This window comes from Apium graveolens, chromosome 4, assembly GCF_009905375.1.
Source record: "Apium graveolens cultivar Ventura chromosome 4, ASM990537v1, whole genome shotgun sequence".
Taxonomy (NCBI): domain Eukaryota; kingdom Viridiplantae; phylum Streptophyta; class Magnoliopsida; order Apiales; family Apiaceae; genus Apium; species Apium graveolens.
Window position 1 is genome coordinate 1389938 of NC_133650.1, and position 16766 is coordinate 1406703.

General features: G+C 29.2%; 1 protein-coding gene and 2 long non-coding RNA genes across 5 annotated transcripts; 2 read left to right on the forward strand and 1 right to left on the reverse strand.

The window, feature by feature from the left end:
• The first annotated feature begins 1778 nt into the window (after positions 1-1778).
• On the forward strand, positions 1779-5410 carry LOC141717430 (uncharacterized). 2 transcript variants are annotated; one of them, XR_012573642.1, is made up of 5 exons: positions 1779-2119; positions 2255-2383; positions 2484-2548; positions 4494-4653; positions 4740-5410. It is a non-coding gene; the product is annotated as an uncharacterized LOC141717430 (long non-coding RNA). The 2 variants fall into 2 exon arrangements; XR_012573641.1 differs by having other exon boundaries at positions 1781-2119; positions 4494-5408.
• Positions 5411-8847: 3437 nt separating this feature from the next.
• LOC141717027 (uncharacterized) lies at positions 8848-9666 on the reverse strand. Its single transcript, XM_074519154.1, has one exon. The coding sequence runs from the start codon at positions 9664-9666 to the stop codon at positions 8848-8850; it is 819 nt and encodes a 272-aa protein (XP_074375255.1).
• A 1683-nt stretch (positions 9667-11349) lies between these two features.
• Positions 11350-14982, forward strand: LOC141717431 (uncharacterized). Of its 2 annotated transcripts, XR_012573644.1 has the most exons (5): positions 11350-11690; positions 11826-11954; positions 12055-12119; positions 14065-14224; positions 14311-14982. It is a non-coding gene; the product is annotated as an uncharacterized LOC141717431 (long non-coding RNA). The 2 variants fall into 2 exon arrangements; XR_012573643.1 differs by having other exon boundaries at positions 11352-11690; positions 14065-14979.
• Positions 14983-16766: the final 1784 nt, after the last annotated feature.

The following is a 16766-nucleotide window of genomic DNA, read 5'->3' on the forward strand; positions in this document are numbered from 1 at the left end:
ATGTGTTTGATTTATAACTATGTAATTGGTAGTTAATTTTTTAAAACTATCAAATTTTAATGATATTAGTATTTTCTTTACATATATAAATATTATTTGAAAATTATTATTGGGTATTAAACAAAATACTAAAATAAAAGTATATAAATTTATTATTTAAAAATTTAATCCATTATTATCTATTGTAATGATAATTATAAAATTATTATAAACTATAATAGATATAACTAAACATTTAATTATATATGTTAGAGCCAAAAAATCACATTGATAGAAAATAAATTAAAAATAAAAAAGGTATATAAACTTTTAAAGATAAAAAATTAACTACAAATTATTTTGAATATCAATAAAAAGTATCAAATTTTTTATCTAGTAAATATATACCATATTTTAAAAATAGAATTAAAGAGAGATAATAACTAAACATACAAATTGAATCACCGTGTAACTTCAAAAAACCACGGTCTCACTAGGTAACTAAGTTCCCCGTTTTGTTGTAACTCATTATACCTTGCAAGTGTGGGTTCCCTCATTTATATTAAACCAAACTCTGTAATTTACCTAAATTCCCGGAACTTAGAGTTACTGAGCTGGGTTACAGGCAACAAACGAAGTCAACAAACGAAGTCCTGAGAGAATGTCCGACACGTATTTTAAGATAATATAATAATTTATAATTTTTTCTATTTTTATTAATAAAAATAAAATATTTAAACTTTTATTTAGAAAAAGAAATTTTTTAAAAAACATTGTTAACAATTGGGAGGAGGGACAGAGGGAGTAGAATAATATGGTAAATTAATCATAAACTTCCAAATAAATAATCTGGAATGATCTGTTATGTAGGCCGATGTTGCGAAAAGCTTACCACAGAAAGAGCGGAGACAAGGTAAGCGACGGCCTGAAAATGAAGGAAGAGAGAAAGAAGAAGGACGGAAATTGGTGGATTCGGGATGATCGGACCGGAATATTGTACCCTAAAGGCCAAGAAAAGGTGATGGAAAATGTTCCGTTAGAAGCTGGTAAAGACTTTGGAGTTAACTGGCTTTCAAACTCTACTCACAGTGCTCGAGTTTAATGTCATCCATTTCACCACTAAATAAACTCATTATTTCTCTCTGTGTTTATTTGTGCTTTGTCTTGATGTGTGATCAAATAAATCACAGTTTTTACTGACGTGTGTTAAATATATGATTTTATTTGGGACTTCCTCTAACATCTTAAGGTTTTAGATGAGCTGGTTACTCAACATGATATTAAAGCTTAGGCTGACGGGATAACTAAGTTTCGATTTCCAGTCATCCGAACATTCTCGCAATTTATTGTGGACACTAAAGATAATTAATGCTCCGAAGATGGGCGCCGATATTCCACTCTTGGACCTGTAAATGGGATTTCGAGTAAGGGAAGTGTTAAATATATGATCCTATTAGAATTCTTAGCCTATTAAATATGAGCTGATATGCTTGAGCAACTACAATTCAATAGAAGTACTAAAGGCCCAACAAAGATAAAGCAGAGTTTAAAGCTGAAATTAAGAGTACAAATGTAGAGGCTTAAAAACCAGTTCAATAAAAGTATGACAGCCCAATACAAGAAAGCTCAGTGAGCTTAAGACACAGGACATGAGTCCAGAAGTTAGACATAATTTAAGGCCCAATGGTCTAAAGGCTCACGCTCATCATCATGAGTCCATTAAAAACACAAAAAGAATCCATAGTTAGATAAAAGTATTTTTTTTATTAAAGTAATAATACTCAATGCGCATCAAGTGTCAAGAAGTTGACACAAGACCAACCAGCACCATCACCAATAAAACAAGTACAGTATGAAGAAATTAAGCTCTTAAAAATCTATATCTATATATCTATATAAAGGAAAATCACACAGTCATGACGTGGCATGCTTGAACTTCCTTTTAGCCGATTTCACTTATTTTGGGCAATTCTTATGCCAAATTAATCACTTTTAGGCTGTCCGTCTTCGCTTTCTATATCATCAGTAATCAATTTTAGGCTTATTGTCTTCTATATCAATTAGTTTCGGCCTTTTCATCTGCCACTAGATCAAATGCCATCAAGCGTCAGAGTTATATAACTCACAATTATTTAACCAGGTATATTTCTGCTCAGTTTCGATTTTGTATAGTTGTATACATATATTGGATTATACATAAACGTCAAGTAATATGTTAGAATTTGGATATATGTTTTGGAAATTTTGGTGTGTATTTGTTTTGACTCGCAATCAGTTCTTGGCTCTCCGCCTACCAAATCATCAAACATCAAATGGAGGACCAATTTATTCATGTATATATATCTCGTCATGCACCAGGAAAAGCTATGCTGAAAGGAGAAAGAACACCATATATAATTCAAAGGTATGGCAAAAATTTCATGGAATATGTATTTTGGAGAAATTGATAGTATTTGCTTTGGTTTTTCGTTCTTGAAACTAATCTCAATTTTCTTTGCTTGTAGAATTCTTATGTCCATCTTTTTTCAACCAATAATTCGGGCCTGCAAATCTAGCCACAATATATCCGGTAAACGATTCAAATTATGGTTATTTGTATTAAGAATTTGTTGTTCATGCTTATTTTTTTGGAGATTAGCCTTCTGAACAAGCATTCTTTAAATGATAGATAAAAATGTCTTGGTATCTAATTAACAGTTCTTTTATTGTATTGTTGTTATATATGATTAAATTTGTGTGAAAAAGTTATACTACGGTAAATTATCTTTTTAGATGGTGCCCCAAAGTACATCTCAGAAATTTCAAGAGCTCTTACTGTTTCCAAATTAATCTTTCTATTGTATTGCTAGAAGTTGTCCATCGAAGCAAGTTGATATTTAACACAATTATGTTAATTATCAAGCATGCCCTTTTTATTTGGGTGCTTGATTATATTACTTTATTTTTTTTATAAATATGCTTACTAACAATGTTTTCTTTGATCTTTAAATTTACATATTACTATTTTTGGATTTTGTATTGAGCTCTATATTAATCAGGCTTTGGGAAATTTCAATCTTCTAGAAGTTTATATTGAGCTCTATATTTCCATTAGTTCAGTTATTTAAAGAAGCACACGAGATTAAGGAGAGTACATAATTGTACTTTTGAACAGTGCACCTAATATGTACTTATCTTGTATAATGTATGGTAGGTGTTTGTTTTAAGCTTTTGTCAGGTAAATTATATTCACGTTCTCTTCTTTTTTTTCATGTACCCTTGCTACTTTAGGTGTTATTTGGTCTTTGTTTATTATTCTATTGGCCAGTAGGTCACAACTAAATAAATTTTTACATCTTTCTTTGTGATATTTTGATTGTTGTCAAGGAGCTCAAACTGTTTCAACCTAAACCGATTATTCATTTAGGCTATTCAAGGTGAAATTATCTTAAACTTAAAATTAGAGACATTGACATGGATGGCCTAACAGACATGCCTGATTTAATTAGGCTGCCTCTATCATATTGTATTATATTATGGTCAGTGTTATGCTTGAAATCCGTGCAGAGAAACCTCATAGAGATTCATTCTGTATGGACAAGGAAATTATTACAAATATCTAATAAGTAATTAACAGTTTCAATCTCTCTAGGTACATTTTTACTTATAAATTATGTCATTATTTTTTTTGTCAATATTAATACTAATTTTGGTTGACTTAAATTATATATAGAATCCTAAGTTCGTTAGATGCACGAAAATAATTTAATAGCTTGAATATTAGATGCATAAGATAATTTAATTATTTTTAATTTTGTAATTATATTACAAAATAAGATATTCTGTAATTATATGTTCCTTATTATATGCATAAGATATTTAATTATTTTTTATTTTGTTCATCAAAACATGTTACTTTTCTCTTTATCAATGATGGAAAACTTTGCACGGCTGAATTTCTTGTGTCAAAGCAAGTCTCATGTGATTTTTCTTATGCGATAAATGTGCTCCTTTGATTTTCTAGGAAAGGTTTTGCATGATTTATTGCACAATTGTGTTTGGTTGCCCACGAAATTTATATGGGGACTGCTTTTGGTCCTTGTGGTGACCATAGACAGACGACATCGCCACTGAAAATTAATAGGTATTTATCAAAAATCTTGAAACCAGCTCTGTAAATCATGACAGAGACCTTTCACAGTTATGCTCGCCTATCTTAAAATTATTATAAATTGCAAGTACAAATGTGGTGGCCTCCAAGAACAATTTCTAGGTATTTAGATAATTAGTATTCCTATCCTATTGTAAATTTATAATCCAACAAGTTGCAGTTACAAAAAAAGTACAGATTATACATGAGGTGTTGCATTTAGTAGTGATTCGTCTACGGTTTGCTCTAATTATGATTTAGGTGCTTGGTTGTATCAGTGTCTTTACGTTGTGTTTTGCTCATGTTGGTGTTATATGGCTTCTATATTTTTTTCATACAATTATGTTTTGTTATTAATCAAGAGACCTTTTTATATACATGTTAGGCATTTGTATGAAATCTGAAGCGAATTAGCTGGACAAAAAACAACACCAGGAAATGTTTAATGCGTATATTATCTCTACAAAAGACATATGATTTGAAATTGGCTCTAACTTCTGTTTCATGAGTTTTGATATTATCTCATGGAGAGACTCACAACAAAGGTCAAGTTTCATATATTTTTTTTCCCATATACTTTGTACATTAAAAATGCAAGTGTTTGATTTACTGATATATTTACCAATTGTAGATATGAGGAAAATGTTCTAAATTTTATTGGCACAAACTATCAACTTTTTACAACGTGGATGCTCATCTACTATTTTATCAGTGCTAGAGAACTAAAGAAAAGTAAATGAGATCCATTGACAAGTATGTTTATGCACCTTAGTCAAGTCATATTGGTCGGATAATCTTTTGTAAATTTTGTACTATTCATTTTTTCCTCATGTTCACCAACTGTATTATTATTGTATACGTTAAGTGAGCAGATATTTATTACAATTTCATGTAAATTGTTTCTTTAACTGAGTGACATGATTACACGGGAGTTAAAAATGTAAAGAGGATAAGGTAATTACCAATAACTAAAAAAAGTGAGCTTATAAAATTTGTAGAAATTTATGATACTCCATAGGAAAAAAGTGCATGTCTAGATACAGTTAATTTTATTGCAACAATGGATGCCTTGCTAAATGAGAAAATCAAAAACAACAATGCACTTATGCAAACATGTTATTAAGTACCTGATAGCGGACTACTGTAATTTGTCAATGGCAATGGTGAAGGAGCTAGAAGAGGAAGAAAAGGAGGGTCCTTATGAGACTCCTTATGAGACACTCAGGGAGACGATGCATCTAAATTAACTTCCAGTTAATCTGAACTTGCGATATCCTTATCTAGACTATAATGTATATCATGCAGAGCTGCAACAAACATCATAAACAATATATCAAATCTTGCAATTCTGTAATTTAGTCCTATTAAACTTGCAAATGTCATGTACATTTCAATTTCCTCATGCAAGTACATGATTTTAGCCTTTTTAGCCTGTCTAACAAAAACTTCATAAATTTACATCACATGCATCCAAAAAAGTTTGCTTAGGTACATTCACTCTATATCTTGCATAAAGAAAAGAAGAACAAGTCGTGCCTGGAACAAGATTTATAATTTTTATTCCCATTTTTCTGTAAATTCAATTTTTAATGATAATCAATGTTAATTAAAATATGAGTCAAATTTTCATTTTAAGTTCTTCATATATTGGAGCACTGGGGAAAAAATCTCCACTAAAGCATGTGATATATAATACAATAAACATAAAAAGAATTAAACACCAAAAAAAATAATGATAATAAACAAAAAACTAAAATGGAATTATAATGTGTGGTACATTTGAATTGTGGTTTTATTAAAAAATAATCAAAACTGAAAAGTTTTACCTTCAACTTTACTGTCTTATCATATTTTACCTTTTTACAAAGATTTTAATTATAATTTTTACACTTTTAATATTTTATATTTTAAAATTAATGTTTTTTCTTTATGAATATTTTCATAATTTTTGTCTATCCATGAAATTCGAAACTTATTTTTATCTATTTTTAGACTGTGTCTTACTGTCTTGAATATTTTTTCAGACTGCGCGAAGCGCGGTTTCTTCGCCTAGTTATTATAATAATATAATATACCACTTCTAGACTCGAGTTCCCCTTGGAGAACAATCACTCAAATCTTTGTCCATTGCATCTTACTTGGAATATTTTGGGTATATCCAAACTACACAGTCTTGTCTTAATTATTACACTAATGATCACTTTAACGGGTGCATCAATATAATTGACTGATTAGAGAGATTAACACAAAATTGTTTCAAATAAGCCGGCTACTACCTTCGTTCGTCCCACTGGATTCTTAATATTTGAAATATAAAGTTCAACACGTATTCTAAAACTATTATTTAGTATATTTTCATAACTTAATTTTAAATTATTTTTTTCTGAATAAAAGTTCAATGAGTTATAGAATTATACCAAATAAGGCCTTAAAATAGTTGTCGATCACTCTATTTTAAATGTTAATAATTTAGAGGGACGAAAGTAATATTATTTTTGAGGAATGAGCAGAATGACCCCACCGACTCTTCTTTCTACCGCCGTTACAGTGCCCGTTTTGAAATCTTAATTTATAAATTAAATTAAATAAGTGAGTTACAAGTAATAAGTAGATGAATCATTATAAGTTACTAGCATAATAACGGTGCGATACACGGGTCATTTTCTAGATTTTTTTTGTGCACCATACAATTATATTAGTAAAATTCTTGATCGTTTTCTTATTGATAAATATTGTATAAACCGTTCTAAAACATATCAAATATAATTTGAGTATTATCAATGTGTACAATTTTCATGTAAAATATTAATAACGTTCATAATATTTCTAATATATCTCACTAATCATAATATATATTTTCTTATTTGTGTCGTGTAATTTGTATTTACTAAATGAATACAAGCAGGGCAGTCACCGTACGTGTAAAAGGAAAAGATTGAAGTTAATCCATCAAATATTGACAATATTTTTATGAAAAAAAAAACTAAAAATTGACATATATGTATGTTGTAGGGTATAGTAAATTTTTTGAGTTTAGGTCAAATAAACCCGAAGTAATGAGATTTTTTTTATTACTAAAGTCATTACTAATTTACAATTACCTTGCTTAATTTAAAAGGATTAGTAATGCATAATTAAAGTGGTCAAGACCTATAATCGTAATATTCAACAAAGTAGAATTTACACTACAATTAATATAAGTTTATTTTTTAAGAAAAAATGTTATTTTTTTAATTCAACATTTATGCTGATTTAATATCATTTCTAATGTCTTAATTCATTAACTAAAGTTGATCTCGGGCGTGTACTTAGCTTTTAATCCTCTCTATTATACAAAGTTAATTTTATAACATGTCAGATAATTGTCAATTCATAAATTAAAATTGACATAATCTATTTAGTTTTTAACACATTGAAAAAAAACTTAAATTTAATTGATCATTCTTATTTTCAAAACATAAAAGACTTTTGTTATTTTCTTCTAGTATATATATCAATAACTCTGAAATACACCATTAAAATTGAATCTTTTAATCTTGGTAAAGATAAAGTCACATGTGTGTGTATGTATGTAAATTATTATTTATTATATTTTCGAGTAAATTATGTTGGTCTCGTTTATTTATATACTATATATCTTGGCCATGTATATATCTAATTGTTATTCAGTAAATTACTCAAATAACATGTATTTATGATTATTAAAAAATTATAATTATCTAATAAATAAATTACAATTATTTATATATCATAGTCGTAGTAGCACTGAAAATCAAACAATATCTATTTTTGCTCAACAGCGCATCGGTCATGGATGAGACGTAAAATTAATTCATATATCGTAAAGACTAAATACTGATATTCAGAAGTTTTTTTAAGAATCTGAAGATAAAATTGTACTAATATCATCATTCAAATTATTTTGAAATTTCTTTCATTTATGATTATAATATTTCTTTCTATAATAACTTGATAACATTGTATATTATTTTTCTAAAATTAAATATATTCAATTTGATGATTTTGTTTCAATATTAGTTGAACTTGTTAATCCTTTCAAATATCGATAAATATTATTTTTTTTATTTAGATAGCATAACATGGATTAAATCAAATAGTACAATACATGATATAAATATATAAATATTATTTGAAAATTATTATTGGGTATTAAACAAAATACTAAAACAAAAGTATATAAATTTATTATTTAAAAATTTAATCCATTATTATCTATTGTAATGATAATTATAAAATTATTATAAACTATAATTGATATAACTAAACATTTAATTATATATGTTAGAGCCAAAAAATCACATTGATAGAAAATAAATTAAAAATAAAAAAGGTATATAAACTTTTAAAGATAAAAAATTAACTACAAATTATTTTGAATATCAATAAAAAGTATCAAATTTTTTATCTAGTAAATATATACCATATTTTAAAAATAGAATTAAAGAGAGATAATAACTAAACATACAAATTGAATCACCGTGTAACTTCAAAAAACCACGGTCTCACTAGGTAACTAAGTTCCCCGTTTTGTTGTAACTCATTATACCTTGCAAGTGTGGGTTCCCTCATTTATATTAAACCAAACTCTGTAATTTACCTAAATTCCCGGAACTTAGAGTTACTGAGCTGGGTTACATTAGCAGTGGAAACAGAGTTACCAGCAACATTAGCAGAAGTTGGAGTAGTGTCTGAAGGCTGAGAGTTCTTAAAGAAACTCATTAATTGAGCATACATTTCTCGTGTGAGACCTCCAGATCCTCAGAAGAACCTCCAAAATTGATATTAGCAGATTGAGTGTTCTGGTTAAGAATCTCAGTGTTTGAAGACTGATCAGCAACCAATATTTCTGGGACTTCAACTTGTGCATCAAATCTCTTGGATTTTGTAAATTTGAAATCAGGTGGGAAGCCATGCAATTTGTAGCATTTGTCAATTGAATGGCCTGGCTTCTTGCAATAATTGCACTGAAGAGTAACTTTCCTTGAATCACCAGCAAACTTCTTATGGAATGAAACACCAGATTGATGTGATTGTTGATGCTTATAAGTACTAGCATTTAGTGAGGTAGAATCAGCACTAAAGTGTCTTCTTGAATGAATTTCTCTTTGTGACTCTTCTTGCAAAATGAGACTGTATGCTTGACTAACAGTAGGTAAAGGAGACCTCATCAGAATAGAACCTCTCATGATTGAACATGTGTCATTGAGACCCATCATAAACTGAATAACTCTTTGATCTTGTTGGAATTTAGATAGCTTCTGAGATGCTCCACACTTGCAGCCACAAGTACAGGTAGGTATGAGAGTGAGATAATCAATGTCATCCCATAGCATTTTCAGCTTGGTAAAGTAATTAGCAATGTTGTTGCTTCCCTGAGACAGTTCATTCAATTCCTTGTGAAGGCCAAATAGTTGTGTTCCGTTCGAGATACCATATCGTTCTTCCAGTTCTAGCCAAATTTGATGTGCAGAATCTGCATAAATCACACTCCTTCCAATGGATTTTGACAATGCACCAAGAATCCAGGATATGACCATATTATTGCATCTTGACCAACTCTTGAATGAAGTACTAAAACAAAAGTATATAAATTTATTATTTAAAAATTTAATCCATTATTATCTATTGTAATGATAATTATAAAATTATTATAAACTATAATTGATATAACTAAACATTTAATTATATATGTTAGAGCCAAAAAATCACATTGATAGAAAATAAATTAAAAATAAAAAAGGTATATAAACTTTTAAAGATAAAAAATTAACTACAAATTATTTTGAATATCAATAAAAAGTATCAAATTTTTTATCTAGTAAATATATACCATATTTTAAAAATAGAATTAAAGAGAGATAATAACTAAACATACAAATTGAATCACCGTGTAACTTCAAAAAACCACGGTCTCACTAGGTAACTAAGTTCCCCGTTTTGTTGTAACTCATTATACCTTGCAAGTGTGGGTTCCCTCATTTATATTAAACCAAACTCTGTAATTTACCTAAATTCCCGGAACTTAGAGTTACTGAGCTGGGTTACAGGCAACAAACGAAGTCAACAAACGAAGTCCTGAGAGAATGTCCGACACGTATTTTAAGATAATATAATAATTTATAATTTTTTTATTTTTATTAATAAAAATAAAATATTTAAACTTTTATTTAGAAAAAGAAATTTTTTAAAAAACATTGTTAACAATTGGGAGGAGGGACAGAGGGAGTAGAATAATATGGTAAATTAATCATAAACTTCCAAATAAATAATCTGGAATGATCTGTTATGTAGGCCGATGTTGCGAAAAGCTTACCACAGAAAGAGCGGAGACAAGGTAAGCGACGGCCTGAAAATGAAGGAAGAGAGAAAGAAGAAGGACGGAAATTGGTGGATTCGGGATGATCGGACCGGAATATTGTACCCTAAAGGCCAAGAAAAGGTGATGGAAAATGTTCCGTTAGAAGCTGGTAAAGACTTTGGAGTTAACTGGCTTTCAAACTCTACTCACAGTGCTCGAGTTTAATGTCATCCATTTCACCACTAAATAAACTCATTATTTCTCTCTGTGTTTATTTGTGCTTTGTCTTGATGTGTGATCAAATAAATCACAGTTTTTACTGACGTGTGTTAAATATATGATTTTATTTGGGACTTCCTCTAACATCTTAAGGTTTTAGATGAGCTGGTTACTCAACATGATATTAAAGCTTAGGCTGACGGGATAACTAAGTTTCGATTTCCAGTCATCCGAACATTCTCGCAATTTATTGTGGACACTAAAGATAATTAATGCTCCGAAGATGGGCGCCGATATTCCACTCTTGGACCTGTAAATGGGATTTCGAGTAAGGGAAGTGTTAAATATATGATCCTATTAGAATTCTTAGCCTATTAAATATGAGCTGATATGCTTGAGCAACTACAATTCAATAGAAGTACTAAAGGCCCAACAAAGATAAAGCAGAGTTTAAAGCTGAAATTAAGAGTACAAATGTAGAGGCTTAAAAACCAGTTCAATAAAAGTATGACAGCCCAATACAAGAAAGCTCAGTGAGCTTAAGACACAGGACATGAGTCCAGAAGTTAGACATAATTTAAGGCCCAATGGTCTAAAGGCTCACGCTCATCATCATGAGTCCATTAAAAACACAAAAAGAATCCATAGTTAGATAAAAGTATTTTTTTTATTAAAGTAATAATACTCAATGCGCATCAAGTGTCAAGAAGTTGACACAAGACCAACCAGCACCATCACCAATAAAACAAGTACAGTATGAAGAAATTAAGCTCTTAAAAATCTATATCTATATATCTATATAAAGGAAAATCACACAGTCATGACGTGGCATGCTTGAACTTCCTTTTAGCCGATTTCACTTATTTTGGGCAATTCTTATGCCAAATTAATCACTTTTAGGCTGTCCGTCTTCGCTTTCTATATCATCAGTAATCAATTTTAGGCTTATTGTCTTCTATATCAATTAGTTTCGGCCTTTTCATCTGCCACTAGATCAAATGCCATCAAGCGTCAGAGTTATATAACTCACAATTATTTAACCAGGTATATTTCTGCTCAGTTTCGATTTTGTATAGTTGTATACATATATTGGATTATACATAAACGTCAAGTAATATGTTAGAATTTGGATATATGTTTTGGAAATTTTGGTGTGTATTTGTTTTGACTCGCAATCAGTTCTTGGCTCTCCGCCTACCAAATCATCAAACATCAAATGGAGGACCAATTTATTCATGTATATATATCTCGTCATGCACCAGGAAAAGCTATGCTGAAAGGAGAAAGAACACCATATATAATTCAAAGGTATGGCAAAAATTTCATGGAATATGTATTTTGGAGAAATTGATAGTATTTGCTTTGGTTTTTCGTTCTTGAAACTAATCTCAATTTTCTTTGCTTGTAGAATTCTTATGTCCATCTTTTTTCAACCAATAATTCGGGCCTGCAAATCTAGCCACAATATATCCGGTAAACGATTCAAATTATGGTTATTTGTATTAAGAATTTGTTGTTCATGCTTATTTTTTTGGAGATTAGCCTTCTGAACAAGCATTCTTTAAATGATAGATAAAAATGTCTTGGTATCTAATTAACAGTTCTTTTATTGTATTGTTGTTATATATGATTAAATTTGTGTGAAAAAGTTATACTACGGTAAATTATCTTTTTAGATGGTGCCCCAAAGTACATCTCAGAAATTTCAAGAGCTCTTACTGTTTCCAAATTAATCTTTCTATTGTATTGCTAGAAGTTGTCCATCGAAGCAAGTTGATATTTAACACAATTATGTTAATTATCAAGCATGCCCTTTTTATTTGGGTGCTTGATTATATTACTTTATTTTTTTTATAAATATGCTTACTAACAATGTTTTCTTTGATCTTTAAATTTACATATTACTATTTTTGGATTTTGTATTGAGCTCTATATTAATCAGGCTTTGGGAAATTTCAATCTTCTAGAAGTTTATATTGAGCTCTATATTTCCATTAGTTCAGTTATTTAAAGAAGCACACGAGATTAAGGAGAGTACATAATTGTACTTTTGAACAGTGCACCTAATATGTACTTATCTTGTATAATGTATGGTAGGTGTTTGTTTTAAGCTTTTGTCAGGTAAATTATATTCACGTTCTCTTCTTTTTTTTCATGTACCCTTGCTACTTTAGGTGTTATTTGGTCTTTGTTTATTATTCTATTGGCCAGTAGGTCACAACTAAATAAATTTTTACATCTTTCTTTGTGATATTTTGATTGTTGTCAAGGAGCTCAAACTGTTTCAACCTAAACCGATTATTCATTTAGGCTATTCAAGGTGAAATTATCTTAAACTTAAAATTAGAGACATTGACATGGATGGCCTAACAGACATGCCTGATTTAGTTAGGCTGCCTCTATCATATTGTATTATATTATGGTCAGTGTTATGCTTGAAATCCGTGCAGAGAAACCTCATAGAGATTCATTCTGTATGGACAAGGAAATTATTACAAATATCTAATAAGTAATTAACAGTTTCAATCTCTCTAGGTACATTTTTACTTATAAATTATGTCATTATTTTTTTTGTCAATATTAATACTAATTTTGGTTGACTTAAATTATATATAGAATCCTAAGTTCGTTAGATGCACGAAAATAATTTAATAGCTTGAATATTAGATGCATAAGATAATTTAATTATTTTTAATTTTGTAATTATATTACAAAATAAGATATTCTGTAATTATATGTTCCTTATTATATGCATAAGATATTTAATTATTTTTTATTTTGTTCATCAAAACATGTTACTTTTCTCTTTATCAATGATGGAAAACTTTGCACGGCTGAATTTCTTGTGTCAAAGCAAGTCTCATGTGATTTTTCTTATGCGATAAATGTGCTCCTTTGATTTTCTAGGAAAGGTTTTGCATGATTTATTGCACAATTGTGTTTGGTTGCCCACGAAATTTATATGGGGACTGCTTTTGGTCCTTGTGGTGACCATAGACAGACGACATCGCCACTGAAAATTAATAGGTATTTATCAAAAATCTTGAAACCAGCTCTGTAAATCATGACAGAGACCTTTCACAGTTATGCTCGCCTATCTTAAAATTATTATAAATTGCAAGTACAAATGTGGTGGCCTCCAAGAACAATTTCTAGGTATTTAGATAATTAGTATTCCTATCCTATTGTAAATTTATAATCCAACAAGTTGCAGTTACAAAAAAAGTACAGATTATACATGAGGTGTTGCATTTAGTAGTGATTCGTCTACGGTTTGCTCTAATTATGATTTAGGTGCTTGGTTGTATCAGTGTCTTTACGTTGTGTTTTGCTCATGTTGGTGTTATATGGCTTCTATATTTTTTTCATACAATTATGTTTTGTTATTAATCAAGAGACCTTTTTATATACATGTTAGGCATTTGTATGAAATCTGAAGCGAATTAGCTGGACAAAAAACAACACCAGGAAATGTTTAATGCGTATATTATCTCTACAAAAGACATATGATTTGAAATTGGCTCTAACTTCTGTTTCATGAGTTTTGATATTATCTCATGGAGAGACTCACAACAAAGGTCAAGTTTCATATATTTTTTTTCCCATATACTTTGTACATTAAAAATGCAAGTGTTTGATTTACTGATATATTTACCAATTGTAGATATGAGGAAAATGTTCTAAATTTTATTGGCACAAACTATCAACTTTTTACAACGTGGATGCTCATCTACTATTTTATCAGTGCTAGAGAACTAAAGAAAAGTAAATGAGATCCATTGACAAGTATGTTTATGCACCTTAGTCAAGTCATATTGGTCGGATAATCTTTTGTAAATTTTGTACTATTCATTTTTTCCTCATGTTCACCAACTGTATTATTATTGTATACGTTAAGTGAGCAGATATTTATTACAATTTCATGTAAATTGTTTCTTTAACTGAGTGACATGATTACACGGGAGTTAAAAATGTAAAGAGGATAAGGTAATTACCAATAACTAAAAAAAGTGAGCTTATAAAATTTGTAGAAATTTATGATACTCCATAGGAAAAAAGTGCATGTCTAGATACAGTTAATTTTATTGCAACAATGGATGCCTTGCTAAATGAGAAAATCAAAAACAACAATGCACTTATGCAAACATGTTATTAAGTACCTGATAGCGGACTACTGTAATTTGTCAATGGCAATGGTGAAGGAGCTAGAAGAGGAAGAAAAGGAGGGTCCTTATGAGACTCCTTATGAGACACTCAGGGAGACGATGCATCTAAATTAACTTCCAGTTAATCTGAACTTGCGATATCCTTATCTAGACTATAATGTATATCATGCAGAGCTGCAACAAACATCATAAACAATATATCAAATCTTGCAATTCTGTAATTTAGTCCTATTAAACTTGCAAATGTCATGTACATTTCAATTTCCTCATGCAAGTACATGATTTTAGCCTTTTTAGCCTGTCTAACAAAAACTTCATAAATTTACATCACATGCATCCAAAAAAGTTTGCTTAGGTACATTCACTCTATATCTTGCATAAAGAAAAGAAGAACAAGTCGTGCCTGGAACAAGATTTATAATTTTTATTCCCATTTTTCTGTAAATTCAATTTTTAATGATAATCAATGTTAATTAAAATATGAGTCAAATTTTCATTTTAAGTTCTTCATATATTGGAGCACTGGGGAAAAAATCTCCACTAAAGCATGTGATATATAATACAATAAACATAAAAAGAATTAAACACCAAAAAAAATAATGATAATAAACAAAAAACTAAAATGGAATTATAATGTGTGGTACATTTGAATTGTGGTTTTATTAAAAAATAATCAAAACTGAAAAGTTTTACCTTCAACTTTACTGTCTTATCATATTTTACCTTTTTACAAAGATTTTAATTATAATTTTTACACTTTTAATATTTTATATTTTAAAATTAATGTTTTTTCTTTATGAATATTTTCATAATTTTTGTCTATCCATGAAATTCGAAACTTATTTTTATCTATTTTTAGACTGTGTCTTACTGTCTTGAATATTTTTTCAGACTGCGCGAAGCGCGGTTTCTTCGTCTAGTTATTATAATAATATAATATACCACTTCTAGACTCGAGTTCCCCTTGGAGAACAATCACTCAAATCTTTGTCCATTGCATCTTACTTGGAATATTTTGGGTATATCCAAACTACACAGTCTTGTCTTAATTATTACACTAATGATCACTTTAACGGGTGCATCAATATAATTGACTGATTAGAGAGATTAACACAAAATTGTTTCAAATAAGCCGGCTACTACCTTCGTTCGTCCCACTGGATTCTTAATATTTGAAATATAAAGTTCAACACGTATTCTAAAACTATTATTTAGTATATTTTCATAACTTAATTTTAAATTATTTTTTTCTGAATAAAAGTTCAATGAGTTATAGAATTATACCAAATAAGGCCTTAAAATAGTTGTCGATCACTCTATTTTAAATGTTAATAATTTAGAGGGACGAAAGTAATATTATTTTTGAGGAATGAGCAGAATGACCCCACCGACTCTTCTTTCTACCGCCGTTACAGTGCCCGTTTTGAAATCTTAATTTATAAATTAAATTAAATAAGTGAGTTACAAGTAATAAGTAGATGAATCATTATAAGTTACTAGCATAATAACGGTGCGATACACGGGTCATTTTCTAGATTTTTTTTGTGCACCATACAATTATATTAGTAAAATTCTTGATCGTTTTCTTATTGATAAATATTGTATAAACCGTTCTAAAACATATCAAATATAATTTGAGTATTATCAATGTGTACAATTTTCATGTAAAATATTAATAACGTTCATAATATTTCTAATATATCTCACTAATCATAATATATATTTTCTTATTTGTGTCGTGTAATTTGTATTTACTAAATGAATACAAGCAGGGCAGTCACCGTACGTGTAAAAGGAAAAGATTGAAGTTAATCCATCAAATATTGACAATATTTTTATGAAAAAAAAAACTAAAAATTGACATATATGTATGTTGTAGGGTATAGTAAATTTTTTGAGTTTAGGTCAAATAAACCCGAAGTAATGAGATTTTTTTTATTACTAAAGTCATTAC